The 23,691-nt window shown below is 40.0% G+C and overlaps 1 protein-coding gene across 1 annotated transcript in view; it reads left to right on the top strand.

The window, feature by feature from the left end:
• The window catches only part of HMCN1 (hemicentin 1), a 201,103-nt gene that overhangs the window by 39,133 nt on the left and 138,279 nt on the right, over nucleotides 1-23,691 (top strand). The window contains exons 5-10 of the mRNA XM_086753035.1: nucleotides 8,416-8,587; nucleotides 9,097-9,203; nucleotides 18,190-18,310; nucleotides 18,889-19,152; nucleotides 19,423-19,567; nucleotides 23,393-23,514. Coding sequence (XP_086609161.1) covers nucleotides 8,416-8,587; nucleotides 9,097-9,203; nucleotides 18,190-18,310; nucleotides 18,889-19,152; nucleotides 19,423-19,567; nucleotides 23,393-23,514 — 931 coding nt within the window. The remainder of the gene's footprint in view (nucleotides 1-8,415; nucleotides 8,588-9,096; nucleotides 9,204-18,189; nucleotides 18,311-18,888; nucleotides 19,153-19,422; nucleotides 19,568-23,392; nucleotides 23,515-23,691) is intronic.

Here is a 23,691-nt window from a genome sequence, read left to right as displayed (position 1 = left end):
TGGTTGTGGGGAGTGAGAAGGGAGTAGAAAGAGCAACTTGGAGGTGCTAGGTAACACCATGTTCTTAAGTGGAGCGGGCATGCACTGTCCTGCATGCCAGCTCCACTTAAGAATGTGCATGTTCTAAGGATACCAGCTTCTGCTTGAATTGTTAATCTGTCTTTGAATTTTGAGTGAGGTTTTGAGCAAGGGGTTTCAGTAGCCACTTCTACCTCCTTCCCACTTCATCGTGACATTTCCTTTGAGCAAATACTGGATTCCTCATCTGCAGGCTGGACGGCCCGTGGCCTGCACAAGAGTCGGAGACTGATACCAACAAATGATGATACCAGCAGGTGCTATTCTTGCAGGGTTTTTTTGGAGGAGAGGGAGGAGTATGCTCCTTTGTATAATTGCATCTTCTTTTAGTGGCCATAAGCTGTAAGAGATCACCTAGGTAAAAAAAAAAACAAACAAAAAAAACCCAACCAAACAAAAAAAAAACCAACAACAAAAAAAACCCCAAACAATGTCTACATCACTTGCAGAAGTCTTCCACAATAGCTGCTGAACAATTTATATTAAACCCAAAAGACTCTAAATAACTCTAGCGATCATTGACCTTACATAAAGCTGTATCTGAGCTAATGGACTGTGAGAAAGAGTTTATCAAAACGCTGTCATCCCAAATAAAAATCTTCACTGCAGATTTCAGTTCTGGATCAGAAATCCTACTTTCAAGGAGCATGTTCACCAATGGGTGGGTGCAAATGAACCCAAGATGTAGCAGTGATCTGCATCAGCTGTTTATGGCATATCCCTCGGGCAAGATTCAACAGAAATAAAACTTCTTCTTTTTTTTTTTTTATCTGAGTAGTCAATGATGTGTAAAGAATAAATTTTATATATGCTAAAACATATTCACTGTTTTGAGCCTAGAGACAGCTAATGCTGAATTGTAGATTGGGAAAGAGTTACGAAGTCACTGACTGTGAATACTCTGCCAAACCAATGTCTTGTTTTGTTAAAACATTTTTGATTGTTCTACCTCCAAAAAACATAAACAAAGCTATTTTTAATGTATAAAGTTTCAAATAATTCCTGTCATCCTTGCCCTTTGTGCATTAAGTGGAGAATGAAGCAATATTGTAAGCTAGCTACAAGGAAACACAACAAAACAATACTTGATATTTACCCAATGCTTGCGTTAGAGAGAAGACTAGGAAACCTTATTGCCTTTTTTCACTTCTGAAAAAGGTGTTATAATCTCAAATACTACATTTAACTTGGTCATAACTATTGTCCATTGCCAATGTTGTGTTGGGTTCAGTCCAGCAAAGTGTGAAAGGTACAAGTATCTGAACTTACTTGCTGAATGAAGGTCTGCTAACAGAATAAGAGGAAGGTTGTATTTTGACAAATTTGCCATGATTTCTGTGTGGTAGATTCATAAGAATATTCTTAAAGTTCAAAACACAAGTTTTGTTTCTATTTTCTAAAGTTCTTCTAGATTTTTTTTCCTTAATTTGGGATATCAGGATATACCATCATCTCCAGAGGTAATTCTGTACTTAGAAACCATGACAGACTTATAATAGTAAGAGATCAAATATGTTTTCGTCATATCTGGTAAAATTTGATGAATTTTGTGATTACAGATCTGAAAGGGAAGAGAAGTATTTTGTGATTAGAGTCCTTAAATGAGAGAGGTTTACTATTCAAATTTTGATTTTTGAAGTTCTGCTTCTCTTAACAACTTGTGAATACTACTGTACTTAAGTGTAAATTAATAAGTCTTCATTTTGAATTTTTTCAAACCGGTCTCTAGTTTTGAGGTTTTTATGCTATTGGGTCAGTTCTAAAATGAATGTTCTTCCATCTGAAAGAATGGTAACATTCTAACTTAGTCTTGGAAAGGTTGTTATGCTTGTTTTATCAAAGTATTTGAGTCCTGATCATAACAGATATTTCTTTAGGGTGAGATTTCCTTGGCTGCAGTGAGATTCCATGGCTGCTTTTGTAGCCTCAGGGCTTAATTTGCAGTAATTGCTTGAAACTAAAATGCATTGAGCAAACTCATAAAACATGGGTTAAATTCTCGTGTTAAGAACAGATTCTGTATTTTCATAAGCATATACAATTTTATTCGTATCTTTCCAGAAGGTACGAATTTTGACGTTAACTGAAGTTATGTTAACACCACACTTACTTATTCCCTTCATAATGGAGTTCTGTAAGGAAATTCCTGTAAATGATTCTGATGCCCAAAGGCTTGTATTGATGCCAGAACTGGTGTTAAGATGAAGGGTGATGATCAGCAAAGTGTGAAGTTGGTACAGCTTAAAAATAATGGTGATTAATTAGTCATTGGTGGTTAAGATCATGCCTCCAGGTCATTTTGATTGTTTGTGGTAAAAATGAGTCATTACTGTGTCTGACGAATTAGACTGATTGGTATGTCTAAACCTGGGAGTTCACAAGAACTGAGCCAGTGAGTAGTAGTTTTCCATTTCTTTTAGTATTGAAACACTTACTTGATTTTTCTTATTTTAACATTCCTGTAAGAAGGGAAAATTTTCCTTAGACTGCTTAAAAATACAGCTTTCTTACTGATTTTTTTTTTTTTTTAAATAAGTAGACATGGATGTTCCATATAAAGAACATTGACAGGAGGAGAACTGAGAAGGACTGTCAAGGAGACTTGGACATATGTGGTGGAAAAAGGAGGTCTTGTTGAGTGATGTGAAAGGTGGATGAGACTAGATCGAAAAGAGTTTGGAATTTGGGAGAGAAGCCTGTAAATAAAAGTGATGATATGAATTAAAGGAGACTGGGAAAGGGATTTAAGACAGGGATAGGACATGACTGGTAACAACACGTTAACAGAAATGACAGAAAAGGGGCTGTTCTTATGGGGAGGGTGCAGAAGGTCAGGTGGCTCTGGAATGGAGTCCTGTATTCTTCACACTCATGAGTGCTGAGCTATGAACAGAAGTCTCTAAAACCCACTGGAAAAGCATCCCATTTCGCCTGGCTGTTAGTCCTCACAGGATGGCAGTCTAGGAGTTATGCCTGCATGGCTCAGGTTAGTGTCATAGGTCTGTATTGTGCATGAACCAAGCATATGTTTGGATGATGCTCCATGAGGAAGCAATTTAAAATTTCGTTTCACTTAGTTAAGAATGTAAAAGGCTCTTCCACTGCTTTACAAGAATAACAAGAAGGTTACAAAGTTAATAGCTCAAAATTACAGCTTAGAATTAAGGTTTCTTGCATAGCCCTGTTTCTTGCCTTTTCTTCGCCCTCCATCCCAAACAGTCAGTATGCTTTTTCATGGAAAAAGAAACAATGGTTTCATGACAGAAGCAGCTGAATGTTGCCTTGGAGAGTATGCTTCTACTGTGAAGATATGTATTGTACAGGGAATTCCAAACAAGGGAGGAAAAAAATAGTTGCAGCTGTCCTTTTTCTGTTTTATACAGAACTTGGATTTTCTGGAAGAAATAGACTGATCATGTACGTAAGGACTGTCATAAAGCAACTGCAAAAGGATGTTGTCAAGACAGTGGAAAGCAGGCAGGCGTAATTCCTGTGTTGCCTAACTTTGAGAGCTTGAGATTCAACACTAATAAACTTTTCAGTATTGTGTTTTTTATAAATGTAACACTCATTATATGTGTAACTTATGATTATTTTCATAGTATAATTTTCACATTCACAGTCTCAGTCTAAATGCACATTTAGATGTGCATTTGAAAGCATTAGAATATTATTCTCCTTGGGTAGAGGTATGAATCTACAGATACTTAAGCAATGAAACAGTTAACTTCAAATCCTGTTGCTTTAACTGTTTGAGAAATATTATTGAGACCCAGAATAAACAAACAGGAATAGAGACCATGCTCCACAGATTTTTCCAGGTTTCCGTGTGCATTCCAAGAAATGACCTGACAGCAGGGCAGGTTGCAAGAGCAAATTCTCTGGAGAAGTGTTATAAATTATTTCTGAATTTGCCCTTCCCCCTCGAATAATATCAATCAAGTCAGATTTTGGCAGAACAACAAAAGCTGCTATTGTTTTGAGGGCTTTCTGTAAGGGTCCCAAAGGGGGCAGGGGGGGAATCTACTTGCAAACTGATGTTACAGCAGTATTGCAAACTTCTTTGGAATGACAGGGTTGGGAAATGGATCTCCCAGAATTGCCTATTGAACTTTAGGGAAAAATTTAACTATAGAAGCAAGTTACTGCCAGACTTAAGACAGCTGGGTCATTCTGTTGCCTTCCTTTTTCATTTTTGAACTTGAAAAAATTCTCAAAAACTGAAGTAGATTTCCACTCTGAATTTAAGACCCTTACTTATTCTCAGTAGCTTCTACTTCTGATACACACATGGGTAAAAAACCTAAGATGTTCCTGCTTGCTTTTTTTTTTTTTCTGAAGTGTCAGTTGCACAACATAATTCTTCCTTGGGATGATGCATTTTGTTTTAAGGGCGAATTCTGCTGTAAGAGAACTCCCAAGTAGCCTCAGGGTCATCAGCCAGGCTGCAGGCAATTAATGAACTGGAATCTTAGCTGAGGTTTACAGCAGTTGCTGTAGTATCTAAGTACTTCCTTGCTGTATCTGTTTGCATAGCACTCCTGTGAGACAGAAATGTATTATTGTTGCCCTTTTGGTTAAGGAGCGCAAAGAGATTAAGGTGGTGTGGCTAATGTGACGGCTTGGCAGTGATGCCAAGTAATTGCACAAACTAAAAATACAAGAATGAGGACAGCACCCTTGTCAGCTTAGTCAATGTACAAAAACAGGAACCAGAGGGTCTAAAAATCATACTTTATATAACTAGATCAATATGTATGTATATAAAGAAATGCAGTTCTGTATGCCTAAGGTCAGACATAGTTAGCATAACATGTGCTTGAGAGCCCATGCCTAATGTTGAGTGTTGGCTGAACTTCCCTGAAGATCTTGAGCCAGCCTCACTTAACTTTGCATTCACAGTGGGTCAAAACATGAAATGTGTATGCCTGCTCTTCAGAAACGTTAGACATTTTTTGTAGCCTTGCTTATTTTTGTTACATAGATTTTTTTTTTTTTTAAACTGGACAAAGATGCAAACTCTTAGAAAGATTTTTCTTTTCTTTTTTTTTTTTTTTCTTTTCCTCCCAATGTAACAAATGGTAGGAGTTACAGAAGTAGGAGGTACTTTCAGAATCCTTGTGGTGATTTGTGTTCATACCCTCATCTGACTACCTAGCTGTTGGAACAAAAGAAGAAAGACCAAACTCCCATTGAAGGTATTCTGGATGGAAGAGTTCCATCCACTAACCACTGCCTCCTTTGGAAAAATCCATGCTGTCTGGTCTCTGTCATCTTCTACTCCATGTACCCAGAAAGACAGCAGAATTAAATGTGTGTCATTAATAACTAAAAGATAATTGAAACCAGAAGAACCTCATGATGTACTTCAAGAGCAGATAAATGTTTTTATTGTGTAAGATACTCAGAAACCTAGTATCCTTGAAATTCATCTTATACATCTGACATGAAAATATGGCAATATGTCTTTTCATTTTACATCTATTACATGAGATAAATTGTCAAACTGTAGCAGCTCAGTAAAGGTGTCTAGAAAGTTCTTGCATAGTGGAAGACTTTTCATTAAGAACAAAAACTAACTTGGTAAAGACTTAAAAAAGAAAAGTCTGAACTAAATCTCTGTTCTAAACTCAGACTGGATCTTGGTAAATGTTCAAATATTTTTTACATTGCCAGAATTTGTTTTCATTGCCTGCAAATTATCTAGTTCCAGAAGGGACCACAAAACTTAGCGTGTACTCAGCCATTGAGTTGAAAATTCCCTTGACTTAAACACATCTGGTTTAAATTGATCTAAAAATCCAAGACTGAAAGGTTTTTTCTTTCAAGCTGACATTTTGAAGCCTTCTGAAGGGATGTTAAACAAAGGGATGTTAAAAATAGGTTGCTGTTTTGGTTTTTTTTGGCTTTCAATATGTGTTACTGCTTTAAAGAAATAAGATTAACTCCGTTAAGTTCACGTTTATATGCTAACTCGAACCTTAAATTGATCTAGTGGATTTGTGTAGCTTTTGAATGAACATTCTTAATTGTAAAATAAGTCAAAGATGGGAGGAGAGTAGAGGTGGAGGAAAATGGTACCTTCCCTTCTCTTGGAAAGAGAACATGGCTAATTCTCAGTGCTGAGATTTCTTAAAGAATCTAGTGATACCAATTCTGGTGGTCTTCTGTTATGTCAGTACTGGTTTGGGTAGGTGTGTTTTGTTGTGTGTTTTTTTTTTTTTTTTTTTTTTTCAATTGTGCGCTGGTAGCTGTATGTTAAGTGTTCTGTCCCAGACATGTAATTTCTCTCTGACTTTGTTAAAAAGTAATTTTATTAACAAAGTTTCCCAGGTGTACTGAGAAGTGATGCAAGGAATTGCATTCAGTATGCAACTCTGGAAATCAGTCAAATCATTGTGATTTACAGCTTCTGAAATGTGTCACCTTGTGAATGTGCACAAACTTATTTCTGTTTTTATGCAGACGTCTGGATCATGTAGTGGTAGTTCAGTCAGACTTTAACTGTGGCAAAGTAATGTGGAAGCTAACCCCTTGGACTCATGTTTTCGGTTACTAAATGGATTCAGGGAGACTGCTTAATATATGCCCTTCAGGTTAGACTTTTGACCCAGTTTGATTCTGTACCGATGAAATATTTAATGGATTTTGTCAGAGAGGCTTAGATCCCAGTTCCGGCAAGATGTATCCTCACCTTGATGAAAACCAGTCTGCTCACGTGTAGCGAGCCCTATGTTGGATTGTCTAAATAAAGAAGCCAAAAGCAAAAGAATTTATTCCCTTCAACACCCAAAAATAGTTTTTCCACCATCGTATTTATGTTACGATGTCATTTTACCAGATTTTGAGATATGTAATATTAACTCTTCTGAGCTTAAGAAATAATTTTATGCATACATACCAATGAGATTCCAATTCTTATATATATTGGCAAAGCTCCTGCAACGACGATTTACCTTGTGACTTGATTTATTTTGTTTAAGTCTCTTGAAATGAGTTTAAGCTAGACTGGGAAATTCCTTTCTTCTGAAAATTCATATAGGTTCATTAAATTTTACAATTTGTTTAAAACTGTGGAGTTAAGGTCCTGGAATTAAGTGGAAACCTTTCCATATACATAGTACAAAAAAAAGTGTCGTATTCATCTCAATATATGCAAATACAACAAAAAAATTTCTTTTGGAAGCATTTTTGGACCCAAATGTATAATCTCTAAAGGTAAAACTTAAAATTAGCTGGATCTTTTTGAAGCCTTGTGATTCCTGTTCCAGGTTTTTCTGTAGTAAACACAGTTGCTGAATAGCTGGTGTCACTAGCTGTGGCAGAAATTGTATTTCTCTCTTGGGTCACGTTACTTCAGGGATTTTGAGTAGTAGAGTTCATTTTACTGTGACTTTTGTGTGTTCTTTTAAAAGTATGCCTAACTACCTTGCTTATGCAAACTCTTGTGGAGGAGGGCACATGGCACTGTTACGTGGTCAGTGCTGTTTCCCTTCACGTTGCATTTTGGAACATTCAACGTATCTCAGGTGAGGCATTGCTACCAGTGTAGCGATAATTTATGAAAACATGCCGCTACTATTTCAAATGCTTTTTGAATTGATGCTCTTTGCTTATTTAAATTTGTTTCACTTTTGCAGATTCCAGCCTGTTTTAAGTAGTTGATGACTAGAAATATGTGTAGACTTGTGTCCCTAATTCCTTTTTAAAAGTGTATGTGTGGATGTTGTGTAGAGGTGTATCCAGATCTGTTTCTGTACTCCTTTAAACAGGTCTTCTATTAAAATTGCATGTCTTTCAAGTATTAATATTTTTAAAAATATATTTGCCCTAATGTGGCAAATAAGCCTATTCACTTCAGAACTGATAACTGCACTGTGGTAAGACATCATAGTTTTGGTCCTTGTTTTTCCAGGCTGTTTTGTCACATCATGTGTATCGATTCTTAGATTGAACAGTAGAAGTTGCAGCATACCTTTGCTTTGATGTTGGTGCCTTGTTTCCTGTATATTCCTGGCCTGCTGTCTTATTTTCTTTCTGTTTTCCTGTGCTCTTGTGTGTTCCTGATACAAGTTGAAACCCTGCTGGTGTTGTCTCCAAAATAACTTTGTTGAAATGGATACACTGGGTGATAGTATTGGGCAAGTCCTTTACTGCTGTGTTTGCTCATGGTGATGTGGTAGCTGTGTGTCATCAGACATAGTGGAAGTAGTGATCTTCTGTTATAATAGAAGTTAACATGGAATCTCTACAGGATAGTAGAGACAGTATTTCAGCAGAAAATATTTCAACAGCAAATACTGTTGACAGTATAGCAACTGTTATTTTCTCTTCTAGGTGTTGAAATGGGTTGAAGAAGCAGTTCAAGCCTCCAAAGTGCATCTCTTGTCTACAGACCATTTGACAATGGCTGTAAATACTTGGCAGATTCCTTTTGATCCAAGTCTGAAAGAAGTTACAGTTTCCTTGAGTGGTCCTTCACCAGCAATTGAAATTCAAGATCCGTTAGGTAAAGTAGTTCATACCTTCTTTCTTTCTCCTTTGTCAGGAGAATCTGGCTTATCTGTATTTTTATTTGTGGAGTTTATCCTGCTGAAATAGGTCTAGAGGATGGAAGAGTGAGTGTGCTGGCAGGGTAGGTTATTGTACACCTGTTCTAGGATCCCTTTGAAGGGGTTTGCTTCTGTGCTGCCTCCTTTCACTGAGAGCTGAGTATTTTCTGTGAAGAAGAGAACTTGTTTTGCTTACAGTTTCTGGGTTTCCTGCAGCTCTGTATTGTTGCAGGCTGTATTAAATTTCCCAGATGAACAAAGAGTGAAAATAAATGAACATTTTTAGTATTCTAGCAAAGAATTATAGGGGATTTTCACTGTTGTAAATGTAATTGACCACTAAGTAGTGAGCAAGTCAAGTATCAAAAATACATCAGTACAGAACAACAATATTGTATTTAGTCTCTGGGTTTTTTAGGCAATACTGTATTTACTCAGTATTGTATTTACTCCTTGTTCTTTTTAGGCAAGCAGGTCAGTAAAGGATCAGGACTGAATGAATTGCTAAATATCCACAACTCTGCAAAGGTAGTAAATGTCAAAGATCCAGAGCCCGGAACATGGACAATTAAGGTAAAGTTATTGCAGAAATCATGTATGACTTGTCCTATGGCTTATAAGGGGGCTGTATTAATTATTTACTATGTTATTTATCATACATATTCATAGATAAGTTTGTGTTTATAATACATGTCCTTTCTGACCTATGTGTTGTGATGTATTCTGAAGGCAGTATTATAGAATTCTTGTTAAGATGATAACACATTAGATGTTACTATATTAAGTCAAATCCTTAGGTCATCCTTTTGTTTTGGATGGAAAAAGGATGAAGTGAGCACCAAATTCTTGGAGTCTAGTGAGATGATACTCTCTGTAGAGAGTGTGAGCACAGAGGGGCTTTGCTGTGTATAGCATGTTTGGAAGACTATGAGAGGGAGATGATGTGTAGTTTGCAGGCCAGAGATTTTAGCAGGGTCACACAGTCAATAAATCGATGTTGAATTCAAACTCCTTACCAGTAAATTATTTAAAAACTGCAGTATGTAAATAAATTTGTTCATTCGAGTGCTGTCCTAGCACATACAGTTACAAAATAGACGCTGAAGGATTTGGAAATATTAAGAAGTTAAGATGCATTAATCATAGAATCATAGAATGGTTAGAGTTGGAAGGGACCTTCAAAGGTCATCTAGTCCAACCACCCTGCAAGGAGCCGGGACATCTCCAACCAGATCAGGTTGCTCAGAGCCTCATCCAGCCTGGCCTTGAACGTTTCCAGGATGGGGCATCCACCACCTCTCTGGGCAACCTGTTCCAGTGTTCTATAACTCGCATTGTGTTCTGGTTTTGTTAGTGAGGGGGGGCCTAAGGTGGTATCTTCTGTAGGAAACTGCTAGAAGTTGCTCCCCTTTGTTCAGTGGACTCGGCCGGGCCTAGGGCGGACCCGCTGCTGGCCAAGGCCGAGCCAATTGGTAGCAGAATGTCCCGTGATAACGCCTCTGCGATAACGTATTTAAGTAGGGGAAAACAGGAAAAAGAGGGGAGAAGATGTGAAGCAGCTGAGCGGGGGGCAGAGAGGGGGAGGCAAGAGCCTCATGGGCCTTGCAGGCCTCACCCTCTGGCCTCCCGCCGGGCAGCCGACTGGGCCCAACTCGGCCTGGCCCGGCTGCAAGAAGTGGAGAGGAGATGAGAAGTGAATAAGATGTAAAAAGGATCCTGAGAGGCGTCTGCCAGCCTGTTGTGAGGAACGGCTGCAGACGCCAAGGTCAGTGAAGAAGGAGGGGGAGGAGTAATATGGCTCCTGGCCAAGATTCCTCTGCCACTCGTGGTGAAGACCATGGTGGAGCGGGTTGTCCCCCTGCAGCCCATGGAGGTCCACGGAGGGGCAGAGATCCACCTGCAGCTCGTGGAGGACCCCACGCCAGAGCAGGTGGAGGCCTGAAGGAGGCTGTGGCCCGTGGAGGGCCCGCTGGGACAGCTGTTCTGGAGGGACTGCACCCCGTGGAAGAGATGACCCACGCCGGAGCAGTTTCACGGAGGACTGTGGCCCGTGGGAGGGACCCCACGCTGGAGCAGAGGAGGAATGCTAGGAGTTCTTCCCCCGACGATGATACAGCGGCGTAAAACAACGCGTGATGAACTGACCGCGACCCCCATTCCCTTCCCCCCCCCCGTGCCGCTCGGGAGGGGAAGGTAGTAGAGATAATGTTAAGCCCGGGAAGAGGGAGGGGTGGGGGGAGGTTATCTTGTTCCCTGTCTCATTCTCCTGCTAATTTTAGAAAATAAATGAATAGTTTTCCCCAAGTCGAGTCTGTTTGGCCCATAACGGTAACTTTAAGGATTTCTCCCTGTCCTTATCTCAAACCTTGAGCCGTTTTTCTTATATCATCTCCCCCTGTTCTCTCGGAGGGTGGGGGGAGCGGGAGAGAGACTGTGTAGTCTGGTCCTGATCAGGGCTGAACTACGACACATTGTAAAAAATTTTTTCCTAATATCCAATCTAAATCTACCTCCCTCTATTTTAAAACCATTGCCCCTCATCCTATCACAACAGGCCCTACTGAACAGCCTCTCCCCATCTTTCTTGTAGGCTCCCTTGAGGTACTAGAAGACCGCTATAAGGTCTCCCTGGAGCATCCTCTTCTCCCGGCTGAACAGCCCTAACTCTCTCAGCCTGTCTTCATAGGAAAGGTGCTCCAGCCCTCTTATCTGGGTGGGGAATGGATTGAGAGCAGCCCTGAGGAGAAGGAATTGGGGGCGCTGGTGGACGAGAAGCTCAACATGAGCTGGCAATGCGCCCTTGCGGCCCAGAAGGCCAACCGCATCCTGGGCCGCACCAAGAGGAGCGTGGCCAGCAGGTCGAGGGAGGTGATTCTGCCCCTCTACTCTGCCCTGGTGAGACACCTCCTGGAGTACTGCGTCCAGTTCTGGAGCCCCCAACACAAGAAGGATATGGACCAATTGGAGAAGGTCCAGAGGAGGGCCACGAAGATGATAAAAGGGCTGGAGCACCTCTCTTATGAGGACAGGCTGAGAGAGTTGGGGCTGTTCAGCCTGGAGAAGAGGAGGCTCTGGGGAGACCTGATAGTGGTCTTCCAATACCTCAAGAGGGCCTACAAGAAAGATGGGGAGAGGCTGTTCAGTAGGGCCTGTTGTGATAGGACGAGGGGTAATGGTTTTAAAATAGTGGGGGGTAGATTTAGATTGGAAATTAGGAAAAAATTTTTACAATGCGAGTTATAGAACACTGGAACAGGTTGCCCAGAGAGGTGGTGGATACCCCATCCCTGGAAACGTTCAAGGCCAGGCTGGATGAGGCTCTGAGCAACCTGATCTGGTTGGAGATGTCCCTGCTCCTTGCAGGGGGGTTGGACTAGATGACCTTTGAAGGTCCCTTCCAACCCTAACCATTCTATGATTCTATGATCATCTTTGTGGCCCTCCTCTGGACCTTCTCCAATTGGTCCATGTCCTTCTTATGTTGGGGGCTCCAGAACTGGACACAGTACTCCAGGTGGGGTCTCACCAGGGCAGAGTAGAGGGGCAGAATCACCTCCCTCGACCTGCTGGCCACGCTCCTCTTGATGCAGCACAGGATGCGGTTGGCCTTCTGGGCCGCGAGGGCACATTGCCGGCTCATGTTGAGCTTCTCTTCCACCAGCACTCCCAAGTCCTTCTCCTCAGGGCTGCTCTCAATCCATTCCCTGCCCAGCCTGTATTTGTGCCTGGGATTGCCTCGACCCAGGTGCAGGACCTTGCACTTGGCCTGGCTGAACTTCATGAGGTTGGCACGGGCCCACCTCTCCAGCCTGTCAGGGTCCCTCTGGATGGCTTCCTTCCCCTCCAGCGTGTCAACGGCACCACACAGCTTGGTGTCATTGGTGAACTTGCTGAGGGTGCACTCTATCCCACTGTCCATGTCGCCGACAAAGATGTTTAACGGCCAGGCCCAACACGGGCCCTTGAGGGATGCCAAAGATCAACATGATTAGTTGCAATAACCAAACAAGAAAGGCTCATTAAGCCTCTGCTGAAATGGTTGTCTTGGAGCTGGCTGTAGCAACTTACTGTGACCCCTTGTTCAAGCTACTTATGCCAAAGGTTGCTGCTCCCACCACAGTCTGCAGGAAAGTGTCCCCCAGTGTTTGGCTGAAGGCTCCTTACCCTGAGCGTGATCAATATACACTGAAACAGATAAAGAGCAATCATACCTGCTGGTTCTGAGAGTTGTAGCAAGCAACCAGCTCCTAGGTAATGATACGTTAACGTAATTGCTTCTGAAATGAAATGCCTCAGTGAAGAAAGGGCCGCTGAGAACTGTGGTTCTGTGGTATTTTCTCTGGGTGGCAGCGCGACTTTGCCTGCTGTTGGTCATGTGTTCCTGTGAGTGCCTTGTCACAGTTGTGAGGCATGCGGTGAACAGAATGTGTAAATGCAGTCACCTCCAAGAGCGCTCGTGACACAAAGAGCTGGGGTCTGTGAGTTGAAGCAAGTGTAGCTAAAATCCTTACCATTTATGGATCAACAAATGTATGTATGAAATGGGTGTAAATCAGGAACAGAAAGTGGTAGTCTAGTCTTAACCTCTACTTTAGCAGAGATTTGAGTTAACACATATCAGGCCAAAAATTGCTTACCTGAAACGAGAGTAGAGAAAAGGGATGAGCAAGACCCCTCAGTATAATGTCATAAACTGGAAGATGAAGCTTAGGACTTGCCTAGACTTAATGAACACATTATAAAACAAAATTATGAATACAAACATTTCCTTATGTCATTTTAATCAACTGTTCAAAATGTAATTGCACCAAATATGAATGGAATGTTAAAACTTCAAGGGTTGCGCTATGGATAAGATAGTTCTTAAGTTTATATAACTACTAGCCCCAACATTGTTTGTATGGCTGGAAGCTCATGTTTCAAAACACTTGAAATCTGTTAGGTAACAAATGACACCCCACTACCACACCTTAAAATCTGTGCAAGGCCTAGCTGTTTATGTAGAAATTACACTATTTAACTATGTTTTGTGGACAAATTATCTTCAAACAATCAAAGTTGAGTCTGTACCTTGAGCTGGTTCGCGGGGGACAGCATGTTGTGACGTTTGTGCTTAGTCGGGGAGAGGAAGGGAGGTACAATCACCTGTGAGTTTTGGTTATCTTCTCAACTCTGTTGTGTAACTGTGGCCTCAACTGGCTCATGTCTTACTGTTGTATACTCATTATGTAGGTAAAACAGCATGATCCCAGCTTTCCTAAACTGATGTGGAAACAATCATACTGGTATAGGTCCTTTCTGAACTATTGTATTCTAGAAGCGTAAATACGATGTTGTCAGTTTTGGAGGAGTCACCTGTGTAAGATAGCTTTAGAGCCAAGTTCAGTGAGGTGTGCTGAAAGGATGCATGCTGTGTACTGTCTGTGCCCTAAGCACAGAGGTAGTTTGAAAAGGATTATTAGTTCACATACAGCACTGTGGAAAACTATGGATACTGCTGCAGAACTGGAACTAGAAAAGCATGCTGAGCTCAGCAGCTCTATTCAGAATTGTGTGAGTATCTGTCTATGCTGTCAGGACCAGAAATGCTGGAAAACCTGCTACAGATACACCTTTGTGGTCTGTGTTTAAAAAATCAATCAAACAAACAAAAAAGAACAAAACAAAACAAAAAAAAGAAAAGTTAGGTCCTGCTGAACTTGGTAACATTGGACTTATTGGCTACTGAGAGAACTTTTCCTATAGTCAGTGCCTTAGTATGCCTCTAGTTTATTGGAGTCTTTTAGGTTAAGCAGGCAGTCTAGAAAACATGCAGTGCCCTGCTACACAGAGAAACCGAGTGCTCCATGATCTCTCATGGCCCTGCATGGCTGTTGCCAAGCCAGGCCTTTTTGGATGTGAGCTCAGCCATGTGGAACCGCTTGTGTGTGCCTGCACTGTGTTGCCCAAATTTCTAGATTCCAGGAATTGCTGAGAGAGGAGCTTGCCACTGTTGTAGGCTCCGTGTGTAACACCCTTCAGAGCTAATAAGCTCTCCTAAAGCCGGGGCTGGCACTCAGCGTGGTGCAGACTGCCAAGTGGCTCAGCTGGAAGCAGGCCAGTGTGCTCGGCTAGATGCGAACCAGAGAGTTAAGTTTTCATGGTTTTGTTTCTCTAGGTTCAGCATAATGCTGTCTCCAATTCTGTGTGGAAGAAAACATTCAAATTTATGTATTTGTTTTTTTTTTTAAAAAAAAAAAAGAAAAAAATTGTCTTGAATATAGTTGAAATAGTTTAATTACTTTAACTTTTATGAGCAAGCCAGGTTTTAACTAGGTTTGGGCAAAGGGCTTAAATAGATACTTGTCACCTGGAGGTAGAAAAAGTTGCCATTTTAGTACGATAACAAATCATGGTGGGCTAAACAGCACTAGCTACTGTTAAATCAACTGGAGAATGATCAGTCCAAGAAGATCACATCTTAATGCACAAACAAGTGGATTTCAGTGCTCAGTGAAGTCTTTAAGTCACAGGTTTGAGTAATATAAAATGCACAGTAATGCAGTCCAGTTGCCTCCTGTGCTGCAGAAGGCCTCCAGTTGCCTTCAGGTATGAGGAAATCTGTGCATGTATGTGTAATTTATAAATAAGTTTTCCTTCCAGGTCTGCTACAGGACTCTCAGTTTACATGGTGACGGGAGTCTTTTCAAAGAGCAGTGCCATGAGATGAGCACATGGCTCCTCTCTCCATAGCGTATCAGCTTTGTACAGGTTTTGTGCAGAAGGAAGCATACTTCAGAAAGATGATCCTGCTGTTGCATGTGTTTTCTGCACCACCTCCAAGCTAGCTATGAGACTAAATTTATCTGCTGGTCCTACTGCTGAGATCTTACCAACAGATGGGCCTCAACAGGAACAATCTGACTCATTTATAGAAAGAGGGAGCATCAGTTTGCTTTTGCTAAATGCCTCCCACAAAGACCTGTCCTATCGACTCCTCTTAAAAGATTTCTTGGGAGCACTTTGGGAGGCATCTAGTGTCTTGCAAATAAGTTATCTGCAAGCTCCAGGAAGGCAGTTGTATCTAATTACTCCTTAAAGGCCTTGCCTGCTGTGTGTTTTTGGTGAAAAGGCCAGGGAGTGATGGCGGTGGGGCAGAGGCAGGGGTGAGAAGCCATCAGCTGCTGCTTTGTTCTGTGGTTAATCAATAGGGCCTAGCTTTTTCAGCTGAGCAATGCCACAAAACTTCCCTGCTGCACAGAGTTAAATGATTATCTGTGTGACTGAGCAAAGGAGAGGAAAATCAGTGAGAAATCAGCAGGAAGACTTGGCTGTTCTTGTGTTCAAGGCAGGTCTTGAATGCCTGCTGATGTTACTCACTTACACCCATACAGCCAAATGCAACTGGTTCAGTGGAGTGGAAGGACAAACTAGTCCAGGGGAATTTCTACTGAAGGAGCACATTCCTTAAAGCCTGAATCGTCTGCATATCTCCGTGACTGTCAATATAACTATATAAACATAACCATACAATTAAAAATGTATTTAGCCATTGTAGCTTGGTTTTTCCGTTGTGTGAATATTGTTTCACAAAAACTCAAGTATTTTTCGTACATTTGTTTAGAGATACATGCATTTTGGGCAATTTTGTCTTGTGTCGTTTGCAAGACAGGAAAGTTTTCCTGGTATCTGTGGAAAAATGAGTGTTTGCTCTCTATCATGCTCATCCAGTCTGGGAGGAGGAACACTAGCATGCAATACCAGGGTTCCATGTTAAACTACAAATAATTGAGAGACTTGACAAAGATACTAATTGGAAAGCAATCCTTTGGGATGGAACATAGACTTAGGTGTTTGTTTAAGACTGCCAGCTCCTAGGCGTGACAGTGGTAGATGCATTTATATATTATATATATATATAAAATATATATATACTAGTATATAGTAAAATTTTATAAGATTATTCTAGCCTTAAAAATTCAGAAGTATCCAAATATCTGAATAATTAATGAAGATAAATAATTTCCCAATGTATTTTTCTATAGATCGTTTACTCGTCTTTAGTCACTGGCTTTTTTTTGTTTGCACTAAGATTTTTAAGGCTGTGACTGAAGACTTTAAAAAAAAAAAACCAAACCTTTGTGAAAAGTTTATTCACACCATAAATGCCTTATACAGATGCATAAAGCTATAAAAAGAAAACTTTGTCACTGAGTTTGTATAATGAAGTTTTAACTGCCAATTAAAGCTTGATAACATCACTTGTTTGGCACACTCAAATATTTTATTTGTATTGTTAACAGCTGGTTTGTATAAAAAAGGCTTTAGTGGTGATTTTTCTGAGGTGAAAGGCTAAACAAATAGAAGCAAATAGAGGTTGTTTTAATCAGATAGGCATCAATTTGTTATAGTGTCTAAATGGCTGTCCCTAGGCAGTTTGTTCTAAGAAACAACTGTTTAATTTAATATTCACATGCAGCTGTATCAGAGGTGGTTACTGAACTGAAGGAATTATGTATTTGAGAATGGATCAGATAATACTCTCTGGATAGATAAAGCTCAGTGGAATGATTTCATTTTAATACTGATTTTCTTTCACATTGCAAATCTTTTGTGCTCTATCGTCTCCCTGAACAAGGACTTGGAGTAGGTTCTACAAACTGTGGATTTGAACTTGGCGTAACGTAGCTTAGATATCACTCTTGACAGCCTTTTGAATCTTTACTTCTTCCTGCTGTTCTGGTTGAAATTGTCCATGGGTTTGTTATTGTTAAGTCTGTAAAAATCTAACTCCATGCTTAGTGTAGTGCAGCAGTGGTTTTTTGGTGGTTTGGTTGTTTTTTTTTTTTTTGGTTTCAACCCCCCAACACCTGAAGAGTTTGGATGTAGGTCAGCAGAAAAACCCTTGGGTTCCTACACGCTCTTGGCAAGTACTAGTTGTCCTTTTCTTTCTCAGCATAGAATGATAGAAAGAAACTTAAAGGAGATAAATCAAAATAACTGTAAGATTGAGAACTTGCATAAAAACTGTACTCTCAAACAACGTGAAGCTAAGGCTTTTCAAGAGTTGAGTGGACGGGTGCGGGTTGTTTGTGACTTGTTTTTTGCTGATTCAACCAGAATGACAAGGTGGGAGTGGGCGAGTGGAGAATAGAGGTGAGAGGTGCTTCTGCATCCTCTGCTTTCCCCCTGAGACTGTGGCTGGGAAAGAGAAGAACCTTTAATATATGATGTTGATGGAGATTGGTCTGTACTTGCCACTAACAAGTCTCATGGTATGCGGTGCCTGTGATGCTTACATCTGCCTCATGGGTAAAATTAGTTTTGTGTATATTTAAAGGAACTTACTAATAAATAAAAAGGTAAGATAAATTATTGTAGCACTAGAAGTACATTGTAAAATTTTTGCTGATTATAAACACTGATTTTTCTGTTGACTTGTGTTTCATGCACTGTTCGGTAATTTATTTTTACAGTGGTCAAATTACTGACTTCCAGACAGTCTGTGGATGGATCAGAAGCTTTGCAATACCTGAAATGCTAATTATGCACATGATCTTTCACTCTGTTGCTCTTTCAGACCTCAAGCAGCGGAAGGCACTCTGTTCGGATCACAGGTCTCAGCACTATTGACTTCCGAGCTGGGTTTTCTAGGCAGCCAACATTAGACTTCAAAAAAACATCCAGCAGACCCGTGCAAGGTTCGTTTCTGTTTTATTCTGTGCTAAACAATAACACTTTTTGGGCTCCCAAAATAAAGTAGAACTCTGTGATGATCTCTCTGGAGAACTGTGATGAATCTGGGGCCACTGTTGGTTGATTCTTGGGCCTTGAATGTGTGACAACAGCCAACATTCCTGCTTTATCATACTAGGGTATTTTTTTTTTTGTATTAGTGTGGGGTTTTTTTTATGTCACATAAATTTGGAAATTTTTAGCTATGAAATGCCTCAAAATTGCGACTGTTTCTGTTATTTTTGGAGCTTCAGAAAAAGCCTTTGGCTCTGGGGCATGGAGAAGAGTTAATAAAGAGGCTGCTGTTTCAGAAACACCTGTTGGAAATCAGGAATTCAAACCCTAATTGGTGCTGTGTCTCCTGGCAGCTAATAAGCAGAGCACAGCTTAGCAAAGCCTCGGGTTTTTTCTACTTAGTAAGTAAGGGTTAAAACCGAATGGTGCATTCATGGGGTAGTGGGCCGTACATATGGAATTGAACCTTTCTTTTTTTTTTTTTTTTTTTTTTTTAAGCACTTAAAATAGCATTCTTCTGTTTTTGTAGGGATTCCTACCTTCGTGCTGCTGAATACCACAGGGATCCTTCTTCCAGCTAGAGTAGACCGACTGGAACTCCTGAGTATTACAGGGGAACTTCTTAAGACCTTGCCTGTGAAATACTATCCTGACAGAAAGCCCTATGGACTGTGGAATATTTCTGACTTCATTCCACCAGATGAAGCTTTTTTTGTTAAAATAACGGGCTATGACAGGGATGATTATCTTTTTCAGAGAGTTTCAAGTGTTTCATTTTCTAGTATTACTCCTGGTAAGAGATTTTAACTTGAATTGAATGTACATTTGTCATATCTGAATCAGTTAAAATCGATATCTGGTATCTTTTTCTAACTCACACAAGTACTTTCTCTGCTGTTTCCTTCCGAAGTTCTGTCTCCAAATTGTGATGGGCAAGTTAATGTTATTATTTACGAAGTATCACTTTTATCAGAAATTGAGTTTCCTTTTTAATTAAAAGAAAATATAGGATATATGTTAGTAGCTGTTAATAATCTTTTGGGGAATATTTTGCTTTCTTCAGATGCTCCAAAAGTTACAATGCCCACCAAGACTCCAGGATATTACTTACAGCCAGGGTCTGTTCCTTGCTACGTAGAAAGTCTCATACCTTTTACTCAGCGTTTTACTAAAAATGGAGTAAAACTAGGAGTGGATCAGTTCTTCAAGTAAGTAGTGACTTTTTTTTCCCCCTACTATTGTTTTATTTCCTTTTTATATCCTATGATTCCTATTTATTATTTACTATTATATACTACTTGTATCCTGTTACTTCAATTCTGTTATTTTTATTATATTCATTAGGGAGAGTGTATTCTATGAGAGAGTTACTTTATATATATATTTTATATATACGTGTGTATGTGTGCATGTTTGAGGAGGGCGTACAATCTATATAGATTATGAGATTGTCTGGTTCTGGCTAAAGTCCCCCACAAATGTGTGCTCTTAAGTTGTAAACCAAGTCTAAAAGTCTAGAAGGCAAATGGTTTCAATTTGTATTTTTAAAAGTTGTGTAAAGTAGATTGCTAACTAGCTTTTTTTCTGGAACACTCACACCCCCCCACTGATACATAGGTCATTATGGAACATACATGAATTTCCCTTATTTTTAATGGCCTTTCATGGATGCCTTAGAAGTATATCCTATGACCTATCCTAGAAAATTTTCCTGTTTTGAGAGATTTTCTGAAGAGGACAACTTACATTGAATATATCAGAAGGGTCTTCAGATTTCTGTATAGAAAATGGATTACGTGCTTTTTCTCTGTAGAATGATCTAAGAAAAAAAAATTGTTCAAAAGTTAAAATACTCTTAAAGTTCATTTTGTAATTCTGGTAGTTGAAAACAAAAGGGAAGTATGTGCTAGAAACCAGTGTCGACAGGCTCTGTTAGCCTCTGAAGGCAAAGTTCTAGCCTTTGATAGCAAGTACATGACTACCAAAATAAACAAATTCTAAAGCTTCCTTGTACACTGCTGGCAGGGTGAAATGCTGCAGTGTTTTGGTGGGTTGTTTTTGGTTGTTTGTTGCTTTTTTTTTTTTGGTTTTTGTTTTATGAAGTGCCATTTACATTTAGTCAACCCTGGCACATACTTAATCAGCTGTGTAATTTTTTCCGTTCTTTGGTTATCAAACCACACACTTCTACTCCTTGCTTTTCATGTATTGAGCACCTTTATGATTGGGCTGCATTTGTCATTTTAGTATTGCAGACCAGATGAATGAACAGATTGTCCAAGTTAATGTAACAAAATATGTCTAAAGCTCAATGTTATTAATCACAGTTAAATAGGATGTAATTTGGCTTGGCTTCTCTGCATTTTATTGGTGGTGAATTTCCATACAGGATTTGTCCAGCTCCCTACTTTGATGCAGATTTGAGCTGTATTTCCTAGTGCATTTCTGGCAAGTCTGATTTTAGGAGACCAGAAATGGTAGTTAAGCACCTCATTCCAGTGGGAAATCAGTGAGAACTGAACATTAATGTGTCTTTAAAATCCATTCTGTGTTATAAATGGCAGATCCCACCAATCCTGCAAAGGGCAGAATCCACAAAAAATAACGTGAAATTCTGACAAGTAAGGCAATCCATTTAGCTAATGAAAATATTAATAATAACTTCAGAAAGTCACCTGTGAATCAACTGATATTTGTGGCTATTAGTCAAGTCTAGTATCTGATTTGCTAAACCATGCAGAATATATCCCTCCAAACTATGTTTTAGCTAGCACAGTACGAGTTAATTTGTGTGAGCCACATCCTGCTGCTGGTGGCTTCCCAAGTGAAGGTGTGATACGGAGTGTGGTGGTTCATGGTGACCAAGAGGTGAGGTTAGATACAACGTGAACATCACTCTCCTCTCTGCCGGTGTTTCTACAGTAACTGCTAACCCGGATGTGATTTAATCTTTCGATTTTGCAACTTGGCTAAGGGAATATGGTTGTATTTTCCAAACTGACTAGATAAGCAGTTTGGTCAGCAAATTGCATATATTGTAAAATGATTTGGGTAAATAAATGACTTGATGCTGAAAGGTGCTGAGTTGTCCTAATAAGACATGTTGCAGAGAGTTACGTGCAGTTACTGCTTTTCAGAGTCAGTGCCGAAATGTGCAGCAGATGCCTTGAGGTGTGTATTACTCATTGCTGCCTTTCTTGTGTGTGTTGTTTGTTGTTGGTTTGGTTTTTTTGTTTGGTTTGGTTTTTTTAATGGACTGGTGTAGGTCTCTGCCAAACTTTTCCACTCTGGACATGTTTCCTCACATTTCCTTTTATGCTTCCGTTCTCAAGGCTTCCATGTTTGACATCTGGTGTTTAGCAAAAGTTAAAATGAAGAAGAATAGGATTGCATAACTTCACTTCTAACATACTTTCCACGAAAAAGAGAAGTTTCTCACTTTTTACTTGGAAGGAACACTACCTTATTCCCTAGTGTTGGCAGTTACAGCTATTTCCCTTTGCCAGCATTGCACTGTAAAATGTCATAGATTTGATCTATAGTATATAGGTTATCTAGAATAAGTATGAAGTAAGAGGGAATAAGTAGGAAGCCATTCAAGGTCACTAAATATTGTTTTCATTTGTGATGTAATTGAATTGTCTGTCTCATGGTGCTACAGCATTGAACTTCCATGCATATTTGGAGTCTCTCTTGTTCTTTCTGTATCCTTTAGGGATGATAAATCAATCTGTTCAGACAAACAAAACAGAGACAAGGGTTCACTAATTCAGTGTTTTCCCATGATGTGGCGATTACTTGCCAAAGCTATCATGGATGTTTTAGTGCTCTTTGGTTTTGTTTAGATGCCATAGCAACAGGCCCCAGGGAGTGCTGGGACAGTGCAGAGGAACCACTGTTTTGCTCATTTATGTTATCATCTGTGTGTCTGTTGCACAAAATGTGGTTTTGAATCCTGAGAAGGTGGAAGACTGGTTTTAAGCGCATGTAACCACCAGTCAATATAGTTATATTTTTAGTCGTTTCTTGACTTTGACACTGTGTGTGATAGATACATGGTATCATTGCCTATCAGTTCTGCCCTGGCTCTGATTTATAGAAAATTTGCAAGTTATTTCTTTGGATTCCTGTTACGTTATCTTGCTTGCATCTGTTCTGTATGCCACCCTCCATATTCAGTCTTGAATCCATTGATTCTGTCCTTATATGTGTTGTGCTGTTTATTTTTGTATGACTAGGCGATCAGTGTGCAGAATATTGGATTATCATAGTTATGGCTGGTCATAAGTTCAGAGGTGCAGCAGGCAGAACAGAAGTCAGTCATCTTCATACTGATATTTCACATTCTGCTGGGATGTAAATGCTTGAGATGGAGGTAGTCCCTGCAGTTTCAATAGTACAAAGGGATCTGCCTGGATGTAGTCATCTTGTAGAAGGGTAGATGCTGCGCTCTCCACTGTATGAACCTACGAGGGGATTTGCATCTAGAGGGAGGGGAAAGTAGATAATATCTGGTAAAGAATGGGGTCTCCTTTATGTGTACACCCCTCTGGACATGGGAATTTGAGCAGCTCATGCTGGGAGGATGAACCCTTGTTACCCTTGCTGCTAAGAGCCACAAGTTTGGTACCACATACGGACTCTACATAGAAACTTGTCAATAATAAGGAAAGGTATCTTCTCAAGTAGTAAATATAACAATAGAGTACGAGCAGCTGAGTGACTGACTGCCAATACAGTAGGTTTAGTTATTGTGTGACAACTGTTGACATATTTTAAAGGCGTATTTGTAGGTGTGCAAGTGAGAAATTCTACAAAAACTTACACTTCTTGATACTTACAAAAAGCCTGACAATGTATATATTGTTTCTTTAAATAAAATCCATGAAGCTAGATCCAATTTGATTCATCAGAGGGTCTGTTTTTCCTCTTAATTATTGTGGAAATCTCTTACATCTGTAGTTGGGAAACCAAGTTCTTGTACGTCTTGATTCCTTCAGGAGTTTACTGAGTATTCCCTTTTCTTCCTCCAGAGAATCGTCTAGTATGAGCTGGGAAATTGCCGAGGTCTCCTTGTCTGATGAAGGCTTTTATGAATGTATAGCAACTAGCAGTGCAGGAACCGGACATGCGGAGACCTTTCTGGATGTATCAGGTGGGTGGCAGGCCATCCTATGCTGAAGCTTGGTAATGCATTGTGCTGGAACACTTAACAGACAGCAGTGCTACTTGGGTCTAGTAAAATATATGTCCGGTCTGAAGTATATTTTTAAATAAGTGGGTTTTTTTCTCACCCATGTCCACAAGTGTGGTGCTGTTTATTCAGCACACA

The sequence above is a fragment of the Chlamydotis macqueenii genome, chromosome 8, assembly GCF_036417535.1.
Source record: "Chlamydotis macqueenii isolate bChlMac1 chromosome 8, bChlMac1.mat, whole genome shotgun sequence".
In the NCBI taxonomy this organism is placed as follows: Eukaryota; Metazoa; Chordata; class Aves; order Otidiformes; family Otididae; genus Chlamydotis; species Chlamydotis macqueenii.
The sequence above is the reverse complement of the archived record's forward strand: the minus strand, read 5'-3'. Positions and strand labels throughout refer to the sequence as shown.